At 41.5% G+C, this 18,765-nt stretch overlaps 1 protein-coding gene across 2 annotated transcripts in view; it reads right to left on the bottom strand.

Annotated features, from left to right (window-relative positions):
* The window catches only part of MSRB3 (methionine sulfoxide reductase B3), a 176,193-nt gene extending 162,090 nt beyond the window's left edge, over positions 1-14,103 (bottom strand). The window contains exon 1 of one of the 2 annotated variants that reach the window (XM_066258196.1): positions 13,863-14,103. In XM_066258196.1, the coding sequence (XP_066114293.1) occupies positions 13,863-14,088 (226 nt within the window). In that variant the 5' untranslated portion in view covers positions 14,089-14,103. The remainder of the gene's footprint in view (positions 1-13,862) is intronic. The other variant, XM_066258197.1, reaches the window with a different exon arrangement.
* Between the last annotated feature and the right edge of the window lie 4,662 nt (positions 14,104-18,765).

Below are 18,765 nucleotides of genomic sequence, written 5' to 3'. Positions count from 1 at the left end.
TTTAAAAAGGATTTCATTTTCTTAATATGAAAAAACTGGTTCAAATTAGCATAGGAAATTAATGAAAGCAATTCCAAACCATGGACCAAGAGTAAAAAAACTGAAAGACTTTAGAATGATAATGAAGAAGGCACAGTTTTGGTTTTCCCTTCCTTTTTTTTTTTTTTCTTTTTTTTTTACAAGAGAAAGAGAGAGGGACAGACAGGAAGAGAGAGAGAGAGATGAGAAGCATCAACTCATAGATGTGGCACCTTAGTTGTTCATTGATTGCTTTCTCATATGTGCCTTGACCAGGGGCTCTAGCTGAACCAGTGACCCCTTGCTGAAGCCAGCAACCTTGGGCTTAAGCTGGTGATCTGTGCTCAAGCTGGATGAGCCTGTACTCCAGCCGGCAACCTCGAGTTTCAAACCTGGATCCTCAGCATGTCAGATCAACACTCTATCCACAGCACCACTGCCTGGTCAGGCAGTTTTCCCTTCTAATTAGAAATAAAAAGCAATAGTAAATCCTAGAGAATTGGAGGTAGGAGGGAAACCTGTGTAAGAAAGTCATAGTCTAACCATGAAGCAAATTGAACTGTGGCATGGCATTAAACAATTGCTATTGTACAGGGAAACCAATTTGAACATCACACTAGGGTCATTCCTTTTTGAATGTGACAGAAACATTTAGTATCTTCAAAAGTTAAATAGGGAAAAATTAAAAGAAAAGACTGCATAGACTCTGGAGCCAGACTGCTTAGATTTAAACAATAGTCATACAAATTACTAAATGACTCTGTACTTCAGGCCCTAGGCTTAATATATGAGTTATCATGACACTATTGTACCTTCTTGATAAAGTTGTCATGAGCATTAAATAATATGTGTAAATAATAAATATTTATAGTAGTGCCTGGCTCATAGGAAGATCTGTATGTGAGTATTTGCTATTATTATTAGGAGTATCATTATTATTATTTGATATTTGGATAAGGAAGCTTAAAAGCAATGAGAGACAACACAAAAATTTGACTCCACAGGAAAACACAAGAACTCTAATGGATAAATGTGCAAGGAGCAGAAATAAATTAAAAGTAGAAAAACACACAGATAATTTTTAAAAAGCCAATATTTTAAAAATGAGTTAAATACCCCAGTATGGATTACATGAATATCATGTCAAGGGGGGCGAAAAGCAAATCACGGAAGTTACCCAGCAGAAGATACCATTTACAGAAAGTTCCAAGGCCCTGGCTGGGAAGTATTTTAAATAAAGGGGCTCAGTGGATAGAGCATTGGCCTGGTGTACGGTAGTCCTGGGATCGATTCCCAGTCAGGGCACACAAGAGAAGTGACTATGGGCTTCTCCCTACCTCTTTCTCCCCCTTATCTCCCTCTTCACCTCCTGAAGCTAGTAGCTTGACTAGTCCGAGTGTGGCCCTAGGCACTGAGGATAGCTCGGTCAATTCAACATAGGCCCCAGACGGGGTCTGCCGGGTGGAGTCCGGTTAGGGCGCATGCAGGAGTCTGTCTCACTGTCTCCCTTCCTCTCACCTAAAAGAAAAAGGAAAGTTCCAAAACATACAATAAACAATAAAATATAGGGAGGTATATCAATGATAAAACTATAAAGAAAGGAGTTTATCAGTTATCATTTGTATTAAGTATAATAAAAAAATGCATGACTGTCGAGATCTGTGAGCAGAGGAGAGATGAGGCTGGCAGAGGTCAGACAGGCAACTTCACTGTTTCATTTCTGCTGAGGGGGTACCCAGATTTTTAAAAATTATTATTTATATCTTATGTAGATATTACATAATCTCTGTGTGAAGTATTTTAAAATAAAGGGGCAAAAACGAATACATTTTAAAGGCAAAAGAAAATACTTAAAGAAAAAGAAGATATGTTTTTTTTAACATATCAATTAGTTTTTTTTAGCCTTAAAATTCAATGAGAGCCTGACCAGGTGGTGGCGCAGTGGATAGAGCGTCAGACTGGGATGCGGAAGGACCCAGGTTCGAGACCCCGAGGTCGCCAGCTTGAGCGCGAGCTCATCTGCCTTGAGCAAAGAGCTCACCAGCTTAGACCCAAGGTCGCTGGCTCCAGCAGGAGGTTACTCGGTCTGCTGAAGGCCCGTGGTCAAGGCACATGTGAGAAAGCAATCAATGAACAACTAAGAAGTCGCAACGCACAACGAGAAACTGATGATTGATGCTTCTCATCTCTCTCCGTTCCTGTCTGTCTGTCCCTGTCTATCTCTGCCTCTGTAAAAAAAAAAAAAATTCAATGAGAAAATCTTCTTCATTAATGATAAAACTAGTTTTAAGAGTTAAATATATTTCTACTTCTATTTGGTGTCAAGAAATAGACAACCTGAATCCCACATAACAAGAGAAGACATAATATTGTAGAATTTATTAACCAGGTATCCATTAAAAATTATGAAAGCTACTTGAAGACTTTAGACAACTTGTAAACGACAGAAATTTTAAAGCAAAAGCAACATCAGGTATTACCCAGCCAATGTGTTCACTTTGCAGATGTGAAAACTGAGGCACAAAGAGCTTAACTGCCTTAAGCAAGAACTAGACTAGGAAAACCCAGTCTTCCAATGTTCTTTTCAGCACACTACACTGATTCCCTTGCAACATGAATATATACACAAGAATGCAAATATGCTCATGCATATGAAATTTTTCAAATGGTTCTGCCCACCGTTAAACATCTTCTGCCTTCAACCTATCCTCTTCCTGGGACCCTAACGTGGTCTGACTAGAAGGCATATTCACACACTAAGAAGCCAGGGGTAAAGACTACATACAACACATGCACTTCTTTATCATTCTCAATTACTGTGAGGCCCTGACGGATTGTGGCACCCCAATCATTGTCTATCTAACTAATCCCTTAGACTCCATACAGAGAGATATGGCCAACCCTTCCTTACTCACACACCACTAATCTGAGATCAAATAAGTATCTATCTGTAGTAGTCACTATAGATCTCTCCCAATGCCAACCACACCCAGATCCTCTGACAACCAAACACAATGCATAAACAGGAGAAACGACAGAACAAACATAAAATTCAGGGCTGTCCTGATATTGTTTTAAAAACTCTAACATGTAGCACAGGCTTATTTTCAATTTTGCCTTACGTTTAAGATACTTACTTCCTAAAGGGTTGGTTGGAGTTTTTTATTTGTTTTGAGGTTTTTTGTTTGTTTTTGTCTTTAAACAAAATAGTGGACTCAAGACACCACAAAGATTCATTGTGCAATTTATAGTAATAAAAGGCAGTTATGCCATGGCTAAAATGAGACTTCTGTAGGTATATACCTGTATGCAAGACATCTACTAAATTCCACCTTTAAAACAGTACAATAACCCTAAGAATGATGCTCATATATTTGAAAATATAATTTAAAAAAATATTTATATTTATATACTGATCTGTGAGATAGTTTGATAGCTCAGTCTTGGCATAAAGCACATGCCTGGCATAAAACAAGCAAATGATGTAAGAGAGTCTTGAAGAATTTTCCTGTCATTCAGTTATGGCTCAAATTTTTAAATAAAAGTGAGACCACAATAAGCAGCTGAAATTTGGGAGCATAAAGTCCCTGAGTATCCACAAAGCAAGAAATCAAGTATTGTCTACAGACTCTGTTAAATCATAATTTCCACATATGTTTTCTTTCCATTTCCAAAGATAAGAGAATGCTTTTATATTTTTTTAAAAAAAAAACATTTCAAATGTTATAGTGGCTTTTTGCTATTATGTATTTTCTTAGTCCACAGTTAAAAAGAGCAAAAGTAGCACAGAGGAGGATCAGTTTTTTTAAAACTGAGTTGGAAATTACTCTTAATCCTGTATACTACATATAAATCTGTCACTTTGGACATTTTATTAACAATGTATTATTCTTAGAAACTTAGAATCAGAACTTTACTGTTGGTCAGGAAGCCGAGCCCTGAGAACTCATTTCCGACACCAGCATTCTTCCTCTATTTCAGCTCCATGTTTTGCAAACCTCTACAGTCTGTGCACATATGTCCACACAGCTGGGTAACCCAATCATACAAACGTCAGGTAACAATGCTGCCCCAGGCAGTGCCAGAGGTCTGGGTACAGGTGGCTGGTGGTCAGCTCAAGTGTATAGGAATCTTGCAGGTAACACTTGAAGGGATAAAAGGATAAAAGCCTGGTCATGGTAATAAAATGTGCCCATAAATGACAGAAAAAAAAATGCTAAAGACTCCATCTGGTGGGAATCACATCTGCTTCACATTCTTGGGGAAGGTGAAGGGAAGAATGGGGAGGAGACTGAGCAGAATGTGTATGCTCAAGACCAATTGAACAACTTCTAGGAAGCTGGAAGTGCCAAGGAGAGCAAGGCTTGATGATGATGAAGACTTTTAAGATGGTAGTCCTTCATCTTAAGAAAGATAGGAAGCCACTGAAGGATGTTAAGCACTGAAGTAGCAGCAACAATTTTGCAGTTTAGGAAGGTTATTCTGGCTACAGTATTCTTTGTTCAATGTTTCCTATGTACTGGAATGAGTAAATGTGATGTTCCCTAAACAAGGAAAGTTCAGAGACAAAATGCCAACCACTGAGTGGGCATTTTTTTAAAGCCAGATCTAACTGCCTTCTTTTTGATGCATTTCCTGTGCCCTTCCTCTACCCCAGTTCAACAGGTTTTCTTCTTCCCTTTATTTTTAATCTTCCTTACTCACACATGTGTATCTCCAGCCCTGATCTCTCCAAGTTAAGTCTCACATTTCTGAGTCGACTATAAATCTTCACATGAATGTTCTACTAGCTCCTCAATTGCACTAGATATAAACATTTATATTATACTTTTTTACCCCCACCCACAACCCTGCTCTGAGTTCACAATCTATCTATTGCCATCAACCTGGTACACTGAGGTCACCAATTTGAAACCCTGGGCTTGCCTGGTCAAGGCACATATGGAAGTTGATGCTTCCTGCTCCTTCCCTCATTCTCTCTATCTCTAAAATGAATAAATAAAGGTATCAATTGCCCAGCCTTAACATCATCTTTTCTTTATTCCCTCTTTCCCCATATCCAATTAATTGGTATTTTATGTCTGATCTACCTCAGTAATACATCTCCAACCCTGTGGCCACTACTCTAGTTCAGGTCTTCATTCTCTGAAAAACTCTTAGAACCCTTCCATATTGGTCCAATGCTTTCTTTCCCAATTCAATTCATTCTCTGAATTAAGTAGATAATAAATCATATAATTTGACTCTAACTATGACATTTCAAGGACCCCAAAATTCCAATCTCATAGCTTACAAACCCAGTCTAAAGTTCTTAGCCAAAAATTAAAAGTGTTCCATGGTCTAAGCCAAACCTAACTTTCCATCTTTATACTTTGTGTTCACACTATTCCCCTTCATATATGCTTCATTTTTTCTTCTTTACCTACCCTCCTATATGATCTGGTAAATACTGGGTGCTCAACAAAAGTTGACTTCCTTCCACATGAGTTTGCTATTCTCTCCTTCCCCAAGCCATCTTTTCAGGAAAATATGCTATCGTTCTATGTATTCGACCCTCACAAAAGAAATCAGAATATTCATGGAAAAGCCTATAAAATCTAGGAAATACACAAGGACTGAGAAAGAAGAGTGGTGTGACTGAGCTCCAACATCAAAAGAAGAAGGTGACAACAAAGCAGGATGCTATAAAAGCTTCAGATCATTTGGAAAAGCTGAAATCATTATACCTGGGAGAGTGGATCCTAACAGCCTATCAGAATTCTTCTCGATAACTCATTGGTCAAATAGAACTTACAGTGTAGTAAAGAAGATGGATACATATGGACTTCACAATGCAAGATGGTAAAATAGTGCTCCAATCAAGGTACAAAATGTCTTAGAAGAACAAGGGAAGGACAAATTCTAAGAGTTATCTTAGAACACTTTACAAATACCATGTGACAGAGGCCTTAAGGATTTTGTAGGTTGTGAGAGAAAATTATTCCAAGCAGCAGAAATAGTGTAAAAGAAAGGCAGAGGTGGAAATGCTAGACATGTGAGCAAAATAGAAAAATAAATGATGAACTTTTGTCCTTAAACTATTACTAATTTGAATGTATCTTTCATGTGAAGTTTTACTAAATTTACTTTTTTAAAATTTTTTTTTCTTTTTTATTGAATTTATTCAGGTGGCACTGGTTAATAAAATTATGTTTCAGGTGTACAATTCTATAATACCTCATCTGTATATTGTATTGTCACCACCCCAAGTCAAGTCTCCTTCCATCACCATTTCTCCCCCTTTACCATCTCCTACCTCCCTCCAACCTCCTCTCATTTTTTATTTTGCGATTATAGTTGACATACAATATTATTGTAGTTTCAGGTGCACACCCCAGTGATTAGACATAATATAACTTACTAAGTAATTATCCTGAGATATCTCATGCTCATCTGACACCATACATAGTAATTAGAATACTTATTACTGAATGTAGTCCCTATGCTGTCCTTTTTATCTGTAAGACTTCTGTAACTATTAATTTGTACTTCTTAATCCCTTCACCTTTCTCACCCATCCCTCCAACTCCTCTTCCATCTGGCAACCAACAAAATGTTCTCTGTTGGTGTTTCTCATCTGCTTGCTCATTTATTTTGTTTTTTAGACTCAATTGTTGATAGATATGTATTTATTGACATTTTTGTTGTTGTTCACACTTTTAATCTTATGTTTTCCTTTTCTTGAAGACGCCCCTTTAACATTTCATGTAACATTGGTTTGCCGGTGATGAATTTCTTTAGATTTTTTACTGCCTGGGAAGCTCTTTATCTGTCCTTTAATTCTAAATGATAATTTGGTCATAAGTCCTTGGTTTTCATCACTTTGAATATGTCTTACCAATACCTTCTGGCCTCCAAAGTTTCTATTGAGAAACCAAGTGACAGTCTTATAGGCAACTAACTGCTTTTGTCTTGCTACTTTTAAGATTCTCTCTTATGGCCTGGGCGCTAGGGATGACTCCTTGGCCTCTGCCCCAGGCGCTAAAGTGGCTCTGGTCGCGACAGAGCGACGCCCCCGGATGGGCAGAGCATCGCCCCCTGGTGGGCGTGCCGGGTGGATCCCGGTCGGGCGCATGTGGGAGTCTGTCTGGCTGCCTCCCAGTTTCCAGCTTCAGAAAAATACCCCCCCCCCCCGCAAAAAAAAAGATTCTCTTTGCCTTTAACCTTTTGCATTTTAATTATGATGTGTCTTGTGTAAGCCTCTTTGGGTTCATCTTGTTTGGGATTCTGTGCTTCTTAGACTTGTATGTTTATTTCCTTTACCAGGTTAGGATAGTGTTCTGTCATTTTTTCAAATAAGTTATTAATTTCTTGCTCTCTCTCTTTTCCTTCTGGCACCCTCAAAATGTGAATATTGCTGTACTTGAAGTTGTCCCAGAGACTCCTCATGCTATCTTCATTTTTTTTAACTCTTTTTCTTTGCTGTTCTGATTGGATGTTTTCTGCTTCCTTATATTTCAAATCACTGATTTGATTCTTGGCTTGATCTACTCTACTATTGATTCCCTATAAATTATTCTCCATATCACTTAGTGATTACCTCATTACTGGCTGGTTCTTTTTTATGGTTTCCATGTCCTTTTTTATGTTGTTAAAGTTCTCACTAAGTTCATGGAGCATCTTTATAACCAGTGTTTTGAACTCTGCATCTAACAGATTACTCGTCGGCATTTTGTTTAGTTTTTCCCTAAAGTTTTATTTTGTTCTTTCATTTGGCACATGTTTCTTTGTCTCCTTATTTTGGCAGCATCCCCGTGTCTGTCTCTGTGTATCAGGTAGAGCTGCTACATCTCCTAACCTTGGTAGAGTGGCCTAATGGAGGTGTCCCGCTGGGTCCAATGGCACAGGCTCCCCAATCACTCAAGCTGGGCACTTGAGGTACACCCTCCTGTTGTAGTTGAGCCTTGATTGCTGTTGGCATATCAACGGAAAGGATTTACCCCTGGGCCTATCAGCTGTGAGGACAGGCTTCTACCATCTTGGAGGATCAGTTATGTTGGTGACTGCCCATGGAGCAGAACTTACTTTGGTGAGGCTCTGGTGCCCACTGAGTCTGTCCCTTAAGTGTGTCATTTATGGAGGTGGTTGAGAGGTACTTCAAGGTGGTCTGAAGTTGTCCACCAGGTGTAATGGTTCTGGGGCCTCCTCGGAAGTGCAGGTCAAGGTCAGCTGCCACCTATGTTCTGCCTGGGGCCTCCTGGGATGAGCTACAAAATGATCTTCAGATGGCTCCTACTTGTGCCAAGCTTGGAGGTGCCCAGGAGAGGACAAGCTGTGAACCAAGGCTGGCTGCTGCTAATGTCAGGCCTGGGGCAAATTAGTAAGAGGTATAGGTCACGCTGAGGCCAGATGCTGCTTGTTTGAGAGATTTTAATAAAGTTTGAAGCATGAGCCCAGTCAAGTCACTTGGGTGAGCCTACAAGTTGGGTCTCAGGGAATCCCCAGGGTGAAGAAAACAGTGATAGCCAGGTTGATGGAGACTCAGTGATGGTGCTCAGTAGCTCTGTGGGGGAAGGTCTCAGCAAGGGAACAATGGCCTCTTCCAGCACTCTCTCTGAGAGAAAGCTGCCCCTCCAGTTCTCAGTCTGGTGCCGAACAGTTCAGTTCCTTCTCATATGGTCCTGGTGTTTTTCAAGCTGCAGCCCCAGCACTGGCCACTGGAACTCAGAGGGAATGAGTTTGAATAAGTCTGTGCATGGGCCCTTTAATAGGAACACTAGGGACTCCAGTAGCCCTCCACCTCACTCAGCCACAATCCCTGCTGATTTTTACAGCCAGAAGTTATGGGACTTTCTCTTCCCAGCACTGGAATCCTGGGCTGGGGTGCCTAATGTGGGGCCCAGACCCTTCACTCCTCAGGGGGAACCTCCACAGACACGATCTCTCTCCTGATTTTTATCTGCCACACGTGCATGTAGGACCAGCTCGTTCTGCATCTCTTTCCCTCCTACAAGTCTCGATGTGGTTTTTTCTTTAGTTATATCTAAAGATATATGTGGTATATCTTTAGTTATAGGACTTCCACTCAACTAGATTTCAGGTGGATCACTGTTTTGTAGTTCAGTTGTACTTTTGATGTGGTTGTGAGAGGACGCAAGTACCATGTTTTCTATGCCGCCACCTTGACCAGATCTAATGAGTTTTATTTATATACTCTTAAGATCTTTTTGAGCTCAGCATTTTAATTCAGTGAATTCCAGAAAATCATCTTCTTCCATGAAGATGATTATCTGGAGGATGGGTAAGTTGTTATTAAACAGGATTTTCCCAAGCTCCATTGTAATTCCTGCATGTGGTACTATACTCATTTTATTCCCTACAGGCCCTCTCTTCAGCACTGATGTACCAGTATGAATGAACTGATCTAATGTCCTAGGATCCCACTGAGGGTATCACACTCTTTTACACACACATTGAAATCAAGAGGAAAAAAACAGCCTGACCAGGAGGTGGTGCAATGGATAGAGCATCAGACTGGGATGCAGAAGACCCAGGTTTGAGACCCCGAGGTTGACAGCTTGAGCATGGGCTCATCTGGTTTGAGCAAAAGCTCAGCAGCTTGAGCCCAAGGTCGCTGGCTCCAGCAAGGGGTTACTTGGTCTGCTGAAGGCCCACGGTCAAGGCACATATGAGAAAGCAATCAATGAACAACTAAGGTGTTACAACACGCAACGAAACACTAATGATTGATGCTTCTCATCTCTCCGTTCCTGTCTGTCTGTCCCTGTCTATCCCTCTCTCTGACTCTCTCTCTCTGTAAAAAAATAAATAAAAAATAAAACAATTTTTTTAAAAGTTCATAAAAAAAGAGGAAAAAAACATTTTAAGGACTAATAACCCCATAATAGAAAAGGTGATAATGTAAAAACCACGAAAATGTCTGTACTACATCTATAAAGAACTCTAGAATCAGAAGAGACCCAAACTGTGTCTATCAGGTTCTTTCTATCAGTTTAGGATCAAGGTTGAATGATTAATCCTCTCTGTAAATACTCAGGAGCCTTTGAGAAGCCACACTCAACCATGAGTACAAGAAATCAGAAATAAAATGATTAGCAAATAGAGAACAATGAAGCAAAGAAAGGCAAAGACTAAAGAGACTGGTAAAGTTGCAGGTTTTCCAGTCCCTGGTCCCTAATAAGGCTTTGTCTGCATTTGGCTTCTGTCAAAGTACTTTCTTTCTTTTTCCTAGAGCTAGTTCAAGTTCATTTCTCTTACTTGAAGCAGAAGCTTAAATAAGGAAATAACCAAAATCCTCCATAAGGTCAACTGGTTGATACATTAGTGGTCCACCTTTTCTATACTTTCCTCTTTATTTGTATTTCCTTAAAATCCATAAATATGACTGTGGTAGCCCATGGAGACAACTATATGAACAGAGACCCAAGATTGTGCTGAGAATTTTAAAAGACAAACCCATCATGCCCACGAAGGAGAAAACATAAAAATATTTAAGAAAAAACCTTGAGATATCAGATATGCAATCATAGATGCTAACTAACAACTAGCAAATTAAATAAATAGCTATCTGATTACCCCTCTATTGAAAGCCAATTTAATTCTGAATAAACCAGATGGGTAGGTCCAATTCATTCTTCTCTGAGGTATGATCAAAAAGTGGAAACCCATATCGGGCATTTCATCTGGAATGCCCACAAATAACTAGCCACAGTCCTCCCAACCACAGAAAGGTTTTGGCACTCACCAACAGTATCCCTGAGACCCAAATTCCAAAACTGAGTACCAAGCCATCTTAGGGCCTGTGCTTATCTATCCCCAAAGAGTGTTTAGGCATTAACCCTATGATGTAACTAGAACTTTCTGGTATCAGGTAAGGGGAAGACATTTACAGAAGCTTAATATTATGGCCCTCTGACCAGGAGTGTGCATGTGCCAAGTACCAAGATGTTTCTGAGGCAGATCCAGGCTCCCTGAAGCTGGATCCACTCCCATCAGACCTGACTACAAGTAGACCAGTTTAACATGTATAACAAGTCACAATCATACACTTGAATCAGTGTAGTGGGTGACTGCAGGATTACAGAAACAAAAACAATATTATAAGATCCTAATGTTAGCAGGGACTTGAGGACTATGTTCAACATCTTCATTTTACAGAGAAATCAAACATCAGGACCAAATTCATCAACCAAATCCATAACTATACTGAGTAACACAGGTGAGATAAAAGTCATAAGGATTGTGACCAGATGATGACAGAACCAAAAAACATTTGGTTCTTTATTTCAACTTTATTTCCTAAAGTTGCTCTTAAATGATTAAAATTTTATTTTTAATTTAAAAAGGAATAAATGTATTAGAAAATTTGTAGAAACTACTTTGGGATTTTTTTTTAATTTTGCTACTTGATTTTAGCAAAACAGTAAAAATTTCTAACCAATTGGTTAACATTTTAGTTAAGATATTAGAACAATCACCTTTAAAAGCAAAAAATAATAATAGTAGTAAAATAAAAAGAAAATGGGTGTTGATGTCATGATGTCGCATGCTTGCAACCTTGGCAGACAGGGAGGTTAGGCACTATGACAAAATTCTAAATGGCTGAGAGATAGTTATTTTAATATTTAAAAAATTCTAGACATTCACATAAGGGTCTAATAAAAGTCACTGGAAATTAGACTTATATATCAGCTGGAAACAAAATTAAAAGAATAAATGTTTCAATGATGTAAATATATAAACTTGTTCAAAAACTGCTGGCAAGAGTCCACGGTATGGTGGATTTGGTCTTCAAGGACTGCTTTACCACAGTATTAAGTCAACACATCACTGAGAGAAAAACAAAAAAACAAAAAACATACGTTTATTCCCTGTACAATCCATTGTTTGTATTTTCTAGAAGGCCAATGATAAAACGTGAAGTTAGAATTTGTGTTTCCAAAGAAGTGCTATTAAATTTACTCCTAAAATGGGAATTCATAAAAAGTAGATCTTTTTGAACAAAAAAAGCAAGTCTTTTGGAAAAAAATATTAACCAGAAATAAATATGAAATTGATATCATTACTTAAATTAATATTTATAAACTGCACACTTAATAAAACTTAAATATTTTAATAATTTCCCATTAATCTGAATTGACAGTTTTTTAAGTAACATAAATCTTGAAGATTTTTTTAACAAAAAAAACTAAGTTTTAAAATCTATTTTCTCACCTGACCAAGTGGTGGCACGGTGGATAGAGCACGGGCCTGGAAGGCTGAAGACCCAGGTTGGAAACCCCAAGGGTCCCCGGTTTGAGCGTGGGATCATAGACAGGAGCCCATAGTCGCTGGCTTGAGCCCAAAGGCCACTTACTGGCTTGAAGCCCAAGGTTGCTGGCTTGAGCAAGGGGTCACTGGCTAGGCTGGAGGTTCTTTCCCCCCTCCCCCAAGGCACATATGAGAAAGCAATCAATGAACAAATAAGGTGCTGCAACTATGAGTTGATGCTTCTCATCTCTCCCTTCCCATCTGTCTGTCCCTGTCCCTGTCTCTCTAAATAAACAAATAATAAATAAAATCTATTTTGTTAACAATGCTGCAAATGAAAATATGAAGAGAGAGCCAGAGAGTGCTGAATACATATAATTGAAGTTTAATAGAGTCAGCTTTCAACTAATTTATGAGTCCTATTCGTTAGCCATATCTTATTTTCAACAGTTTGATCTATTGGTGGCAATAACAAAAGCAAACTAAAATCCCTAAGAAATCTCAACTCAGGAATTGTAACTTCTGTTCCTCTATGCTAGATAAAAGAACTGAGAAGCTTTGATGACTAGTTATATACTGATCACAAAATACAAAAGTTTACGAAATTTCACATTAACCTTAAATTCTATATTTGTACTTTCAAATAATTAATTTTTATAATTACCTTATATTTAAATTTTCTCTACTAATGTTTTCCATGATTTAAAGAAAACTATACTTAAAAATCATTTTAATAATTAAAAATTGCCCTGCTTGATAGCCTATATTCCGAAACCAAATAAAAAATAGAATGACACCTTTCATTCATATTGTTTGACTTGAAATAGTGCCGTGTAAAACTTTAAAACAGACTTGGTTGCTTTTTTCCGCTTAAAAACAAAACAAAACTAATACCTGGCAAACTCGGGGTTTTGTTCAGTTCTGGCCTATTAAAACACCAGCCGGGCCCGCGGGAGCTTGAACCGGCCGCGCAGTAGCCGCGGCGGACAGGCGGTGGGTGCGCCCCTGGGTGCGCCCCTGCTCGGCTCCCGCCCGCGGTCCGGCACTGCCCCCCGAACCGCCGGCGCCCCACGCCCGTTCCCGACGCGCAACAGGAGGAGCGGGCCTGGCTGGCACGTTCCCACGCGACCGGGCCCGTTATATGAGCGGCCACCTCGGTGGGGCCACCCTGCCTCAGGGCAAGGGGTTCCGGGGGCCCCGCCGCGAGCCGCGCGCCCTCCCGAACGGGGGACGCGTGCCCTGCCCCGCCTCCGGCCGGCTGCCCGCCAGGCCCCTCTCTCGGGGCCCCGCCGGGCGAGAGCTTGCCCGGCTCAGGTTTGCTCCGAGGACGGGATAAGGTGTCAGCGCGGCGGCCAGGCGCCTCCCGTCGGCGGGGGCGAAGCCAGCCCTGACCTCGTTCCAGCCTCCCCTCACAGCCCGCGCGGGGCACTGCCCTTCCGCACCCCTCCTCGGCTCCGGGGTGGGGTGGGGGGTCCCCGAGGAGCTGAGGGGAGCGCAGCCGCCGCTCGCGGGGGATCGGGGTCGCGGTCCCGCTTCAACTCAGCAGGGGCCGGGTGGGAGGGGTGACGGGTAGCCGAGAGGGAGCCCAAACTTACCCGGGTGCGCGGCTCCTCGCGCCGCGGCTGCGGCCAGACAGAGGCAGAGGCAAAGCGAGAGGGGGCGCGGGAGGGTCCGCCGCGGGCTCATGGAAGAACCCGGGAGCCGCCGCCGCCGCTGTCCGAGCCTCTCTTCCTCCCTCCCCAGCTCCGGGCGACGGACGGGGCGGCGGGAGGCATGACGGGAAATTCCTGGGCACGGGCAGCCGAGTCCAAATATGAGCATATGAGAGGAGCGAGGGAGGCCGGCGGAGCGCGCCCGCCGCGGACGGGGCCCGCTGCCCGGCCTCGGCGGCCGCCAACTCCCTCCTCCTTCCCCATAGCCGCACCAGGCCTCCGGCTCGACCCCGACAGGGAAGCCCTCAGCCAGGGGTACGCCTTTCCAACAGGGAGGCCTAAGCGCGGAGCCGAGCATCCCTCCCACGGGTCTCACCTGAGACCCCGTGAAGGGGTAAGAAAGAGAGAAGCCACCATTAGGAGGCCGGACAGCAAGCCAGAGACCTGTGGGGAAATGATTAAGGGGTTTGGGGAGACTCTTGGGCTACCCCTAATCAGTTGTGAGCTTTGGTAGTAAGGAGATAAAAAGATCTGACAAATACTTCTCTTAGTGTGGGAGGATGAGACTGGAGCCACACTTCCAGTTATGCACACGCTCACATAAGCCATGCAGTACACAATAAGCAGGCATTATAATACATAAGGCACCCTCCTGCATTCCAGGTGAGTCGGCCCCTATACACCAGGTGTGTGGTGTGTGTGTTTTCTTAGCCTAAATTAGAAAGGAGCTCTTCCCAAACTTATATTCGAGGCAAGCTGAGTAACAATAGTTTTTCACACTACCTAAATGCTCATGTTTCTGTCATTCTTTCTATGTCCAAACTCTCTTCATCCCCGTCACAATAGTTCTGTATTTATTGTAGCTTGTCTAAAGGGCAATGTTGAAATTTACTCAAAAGGTACTACCTCTGATGATCAAAATCTCAGTCCCAGATAGGCCTAAGCCAGTAGTTCCTTGACTTGTCTTTGGCACTGATAACTCCTCCAGGAATCAAGTCCAAATGACCCTTAGTTTTTCAAGACAGTCTTAATTACTGTAATTTATTTATTTTTACTCACACTCATGGGACTGGCCCTGGGGATGTAGGATGTTATGTAATTACTTATGAACATTTTAAGATGCTACAGAAATGATTTATTGATGCAAAATACTTAAGGGGTAAATGTCAAACAGATTTAGAGTGTGGATTATTCTAACATGAACTAAAGTATGGTAATTTGTACATCACACTGTTTGAAAGTGCTGTATGTATTTGAAAATCAGAAACTTTATTTCAAAACAATTTCAATTTTGGCAAAGTATTAAGGCCCATATGCCAAAAACCAGTCCATTTACAAGTATCTCCTCTTAAATCATCTGGTACTAAGAAACACCACATCCCACCACATCCCACCACATCCCTGGCAAGGGGACAGAGTTGACCCTTACTATACTAGGAGTAATGATGGGACTAAGGGTAGATGACCCAAGTAAACTAACAGTAAATAAACTAATACAGTAAATAAGAGATTTAAAAGACACAGAGTATTATTATTCAATTTAGGTACGGAGAAGCTGGGTAGTTGGATGGGAATACTCAGGAAACTCTTGAGAGTTACCTCCCTTTCCTCTTTTTTTTTGTATATTTAACCATGTATCATATAAACATAAACATCTCTTTTCCTTACTTTCTGCACAACACCTAGCATAGTTCTTTGCCCATAGTCTAATTATTTTAAAACAATAGTAAAATGAGCACGTCATTTGTAGATCAGCAGATAAGAGCTTCCTAAATATAAAGAAAAGCTTGTTTCAAATGATTGTAATAATTATGGCTATATTTAAAATATTTTAGTTGACCTTAAGTACAAAAGTAAACTTTGTAATAAAGAATGCAATATCGGCCCTGGCCGGTTGGCTCAGTGGTAGAGCGTCGGCCTAGCGTGCGGAGGACCCGGGTTCGATTCCCGGCCAGGGCACACAGGAGAAGCACCCATTTGCTTCTCCACCCCTCCGCTGCACTTTCCTCTCTGTCACTCTCTTCCCCTCCCGCAGCCAAGGCTCCATTGGAGCAAAGATGGCCCGGGCACTGGGCATGGCTCTGTGGCCTCTGCCTCAGGCGCTAGAGTGGCTCTGGTCGCAACATGGCGACGCCCAGGATGGGCAGAGCATCGCCCCCTGGTGGGCAGAGCGTCGCCCCTGGTGGGCGTGCCGGGTGGATCCCGGTCGGGCGCATGCGGGAGTCTGTCTGACTGTCTCTCCGTTTCCAGCTTCAGAAAAATGAAAAAAAAAAAAAAGAATGCAATATCAACACAACCTAATTCATGTTAATACAACTGAATTAATTAATTGGATCAACTCTGCAGACTTGACAGTCATCAATACCAGCTGCTATTCTAAAGGTTCAAATACATATGTTAAGGAGAGAAGAAAACTAAACTTACTGGGTGCATAATAAGTGCCAGGCATTGTGTTACATGTTTTACACATGATATTTCATTTAATCCTTACAGATACCTCTGAGCTTATTTTTTATCCCTCTTTTACAGGTAAGGAGACAGAGGCATAGGTAAGTAAACTGTGCTAATAGGAAGTGGTGAAGTAGTGTTGGAATTCAAACCTCATTCAAAGTTCGTACGAATTTTACTTTTTTACCATACTGATCTGTCCCATTTTCTCTGCAATTAAAAAAAAATGTGGCATTCAAAAACTGTATTCATTGGGCTCTTGTGGTTTTAAGTAACTGGTATGCACTCGGGTTACCTCAAGTAATAGGGGTAAAGAAACCGGCTTGTCAGGTCATCTTTAGTGGGCCAGGGGTGGGGTAGGATCTGCGTCGTTGATAGGTACCAGGAACAGGAAAGGTTCTATCCTCTCACCACATTCCTGTGAATTCTGTAATTCTGTAATTTAACCATTGATATTTAAATCATATGTCCCACAATGTTTTCTCTACTCTTTTTTTATTACAGTATTAATAATGTTAACATATTACCTTAAATATTGTTTATTTTTAAGACAAAGGACACAGATTAGGTTAACTTCTTTCCCTGCTGTCTATATACCACCCATCCCCCAACCTAGTGGTGTGCCAGTAAATAAATATTTAACAACTAGATCTGTAGGATAGACACCTGAATTGTAACAGAAAACGATTTATGTGATGTCAATACACCAAACTGATTCTCTGAAGAGATGCACACAGCCAGCTCTCGGGCCTATCTGACAAGAGCCCAGCACACCACTCCCCCAGGTCCTAGTGAAATGTCTCAACACAGCAATAATTCAGGTTACACAACCACAGGCTTTTCCACTTCTTCTCCCACTACCAGCTGCCATTTCTCTGTAGCCCCAAGGGGAAAATTGGACTCCATCACCACTGTACCTCAGAAGGTTCTTGCATGAGACTATCTCATAAGCCACTGAGCAGCTAGTGTCCTGGCCTACTTCTTCAACTGTGGCTAGGATGAAAGGTTCACATGTTACACAACATGGTCACCTATGCTTAAAAATAGTAGGCTGTAGTTCTACCTTTTTAGGGTCAGAGTTTTTCAAAGGGAATCTATAAGCAGGACAGGCATGCAAGCTATAATCTCTGACAGAGATTCCCAGCTCCTTAATGACATCCTGTCAGCCACTACACAAAGCTTGGGATACTCCCCACTCCACATCCCCTGAGGATGCCAACAACTGCAAACAAGAGCATGGACACATTAGGACTAGATACTATTCCAGAACCCCCAGTCATAGTGACAAACCCCTAAGTTGGTACTTAATGAATATTTATCAATTGCCATTTTCTAAACCAATAATGATCAATTAGAGAGTAAGGGAATTACCTCGTATGAGGATATAACAGTTTCTCCAGAAGGAAATTTTTCAAACTACACTCAATCCAATCTCCCAAAATTCAATTTTCCTGTCCTGGGAAGTACAATGTTGCCTTGCTCACCACTGCTGAGAACACTGTTTTATACTGATGGAAGTGGGTTCCATGCCCCAGCGTGCTGGGGTGGGAAGAGAGTTGGAAACTACTTTCTCAGCAACATGAGAGAAACCAAGTCAGTGTTGATTGGCTAAGGGAGACACCTGACATTTTCTCTCAGATTCTGATCCATGACACTCTTTAAGCCCCCAGTCATCAAATGCACTAAAATGTCAAGGACTTGCCTGACCAGGCGGTGGCGCAGTGGATAGAGCGTAGGACTGGGATGCCGAGGACCCAGGTTCGAGACCCCGAGGTCGCCAGCTTGAGCGTGGGCTCATCTGGTTTGAGCAAGGCTCACCAGCTTGGACCCAAGGTGCTGGCTCGAGCAAGGGGTTACTCAGTCTGCTGTAGGCCCGCGGTCAAGGCACATGTGAGGGGGCAATCGATGAACAACTAAGGTGTCACAATGCACAACGAAAGACTAATGATTGATGCTTCTCATCTCTCCGTTCCTGTCTCTGACTCTCTCTGTCTCTGTAAAAAAAACAAAACAAAACAAAAAAAACTTAGAAAATGTCAAGGACTCTACACCATTACATCAAGTGGGACCCCTAAACAAATACTGAAGACTGAATTAAAGTGAGTATTTACTTTCCATTCATGGTAAAATGGTTTGCCTGCATCTCAGATGATATTAAAATAAATGTTTTTTACACAGTTGAAGCCCATTCCTCTTGTTGATTAATTCTGGAGAGATTTGAAGTATGTGTTCCCATGATTGATGCACTGCCTGAGTCTACCAGCTTTAGCTGCAGGTATGTACAAGTAGTAAATATTTAACAAGATTTTTCAGTATTGTAGAGAATTAAGCAACCCTCTCTAGACTCGCAAAGCTGTTTGGCTTTTGACAAAATTGCATCACATGAAGTGGTATATGC

The sequence above is a fragment of the Saccopteryx bilineata genome, chromosome 2 (assembly GCF_036850765.1).
Source record: "Saccopteryx bilineata isolate mSacBil1 chromosome 2, mSacBil1_pri_phased_curated, whole genome shotgun sequence".
Taxonomy (NCBI): Eukaryota; Metazoa; Chordata; class Mammalia; order Chiroptera; family Emballonuridae; genus Saccopteryx; species Saccopteryx bilineata.
Note: the sequence above shows the minus strand (reverse complement) of the source record. Positions and strands in the feature narration are given on the sequence as shown.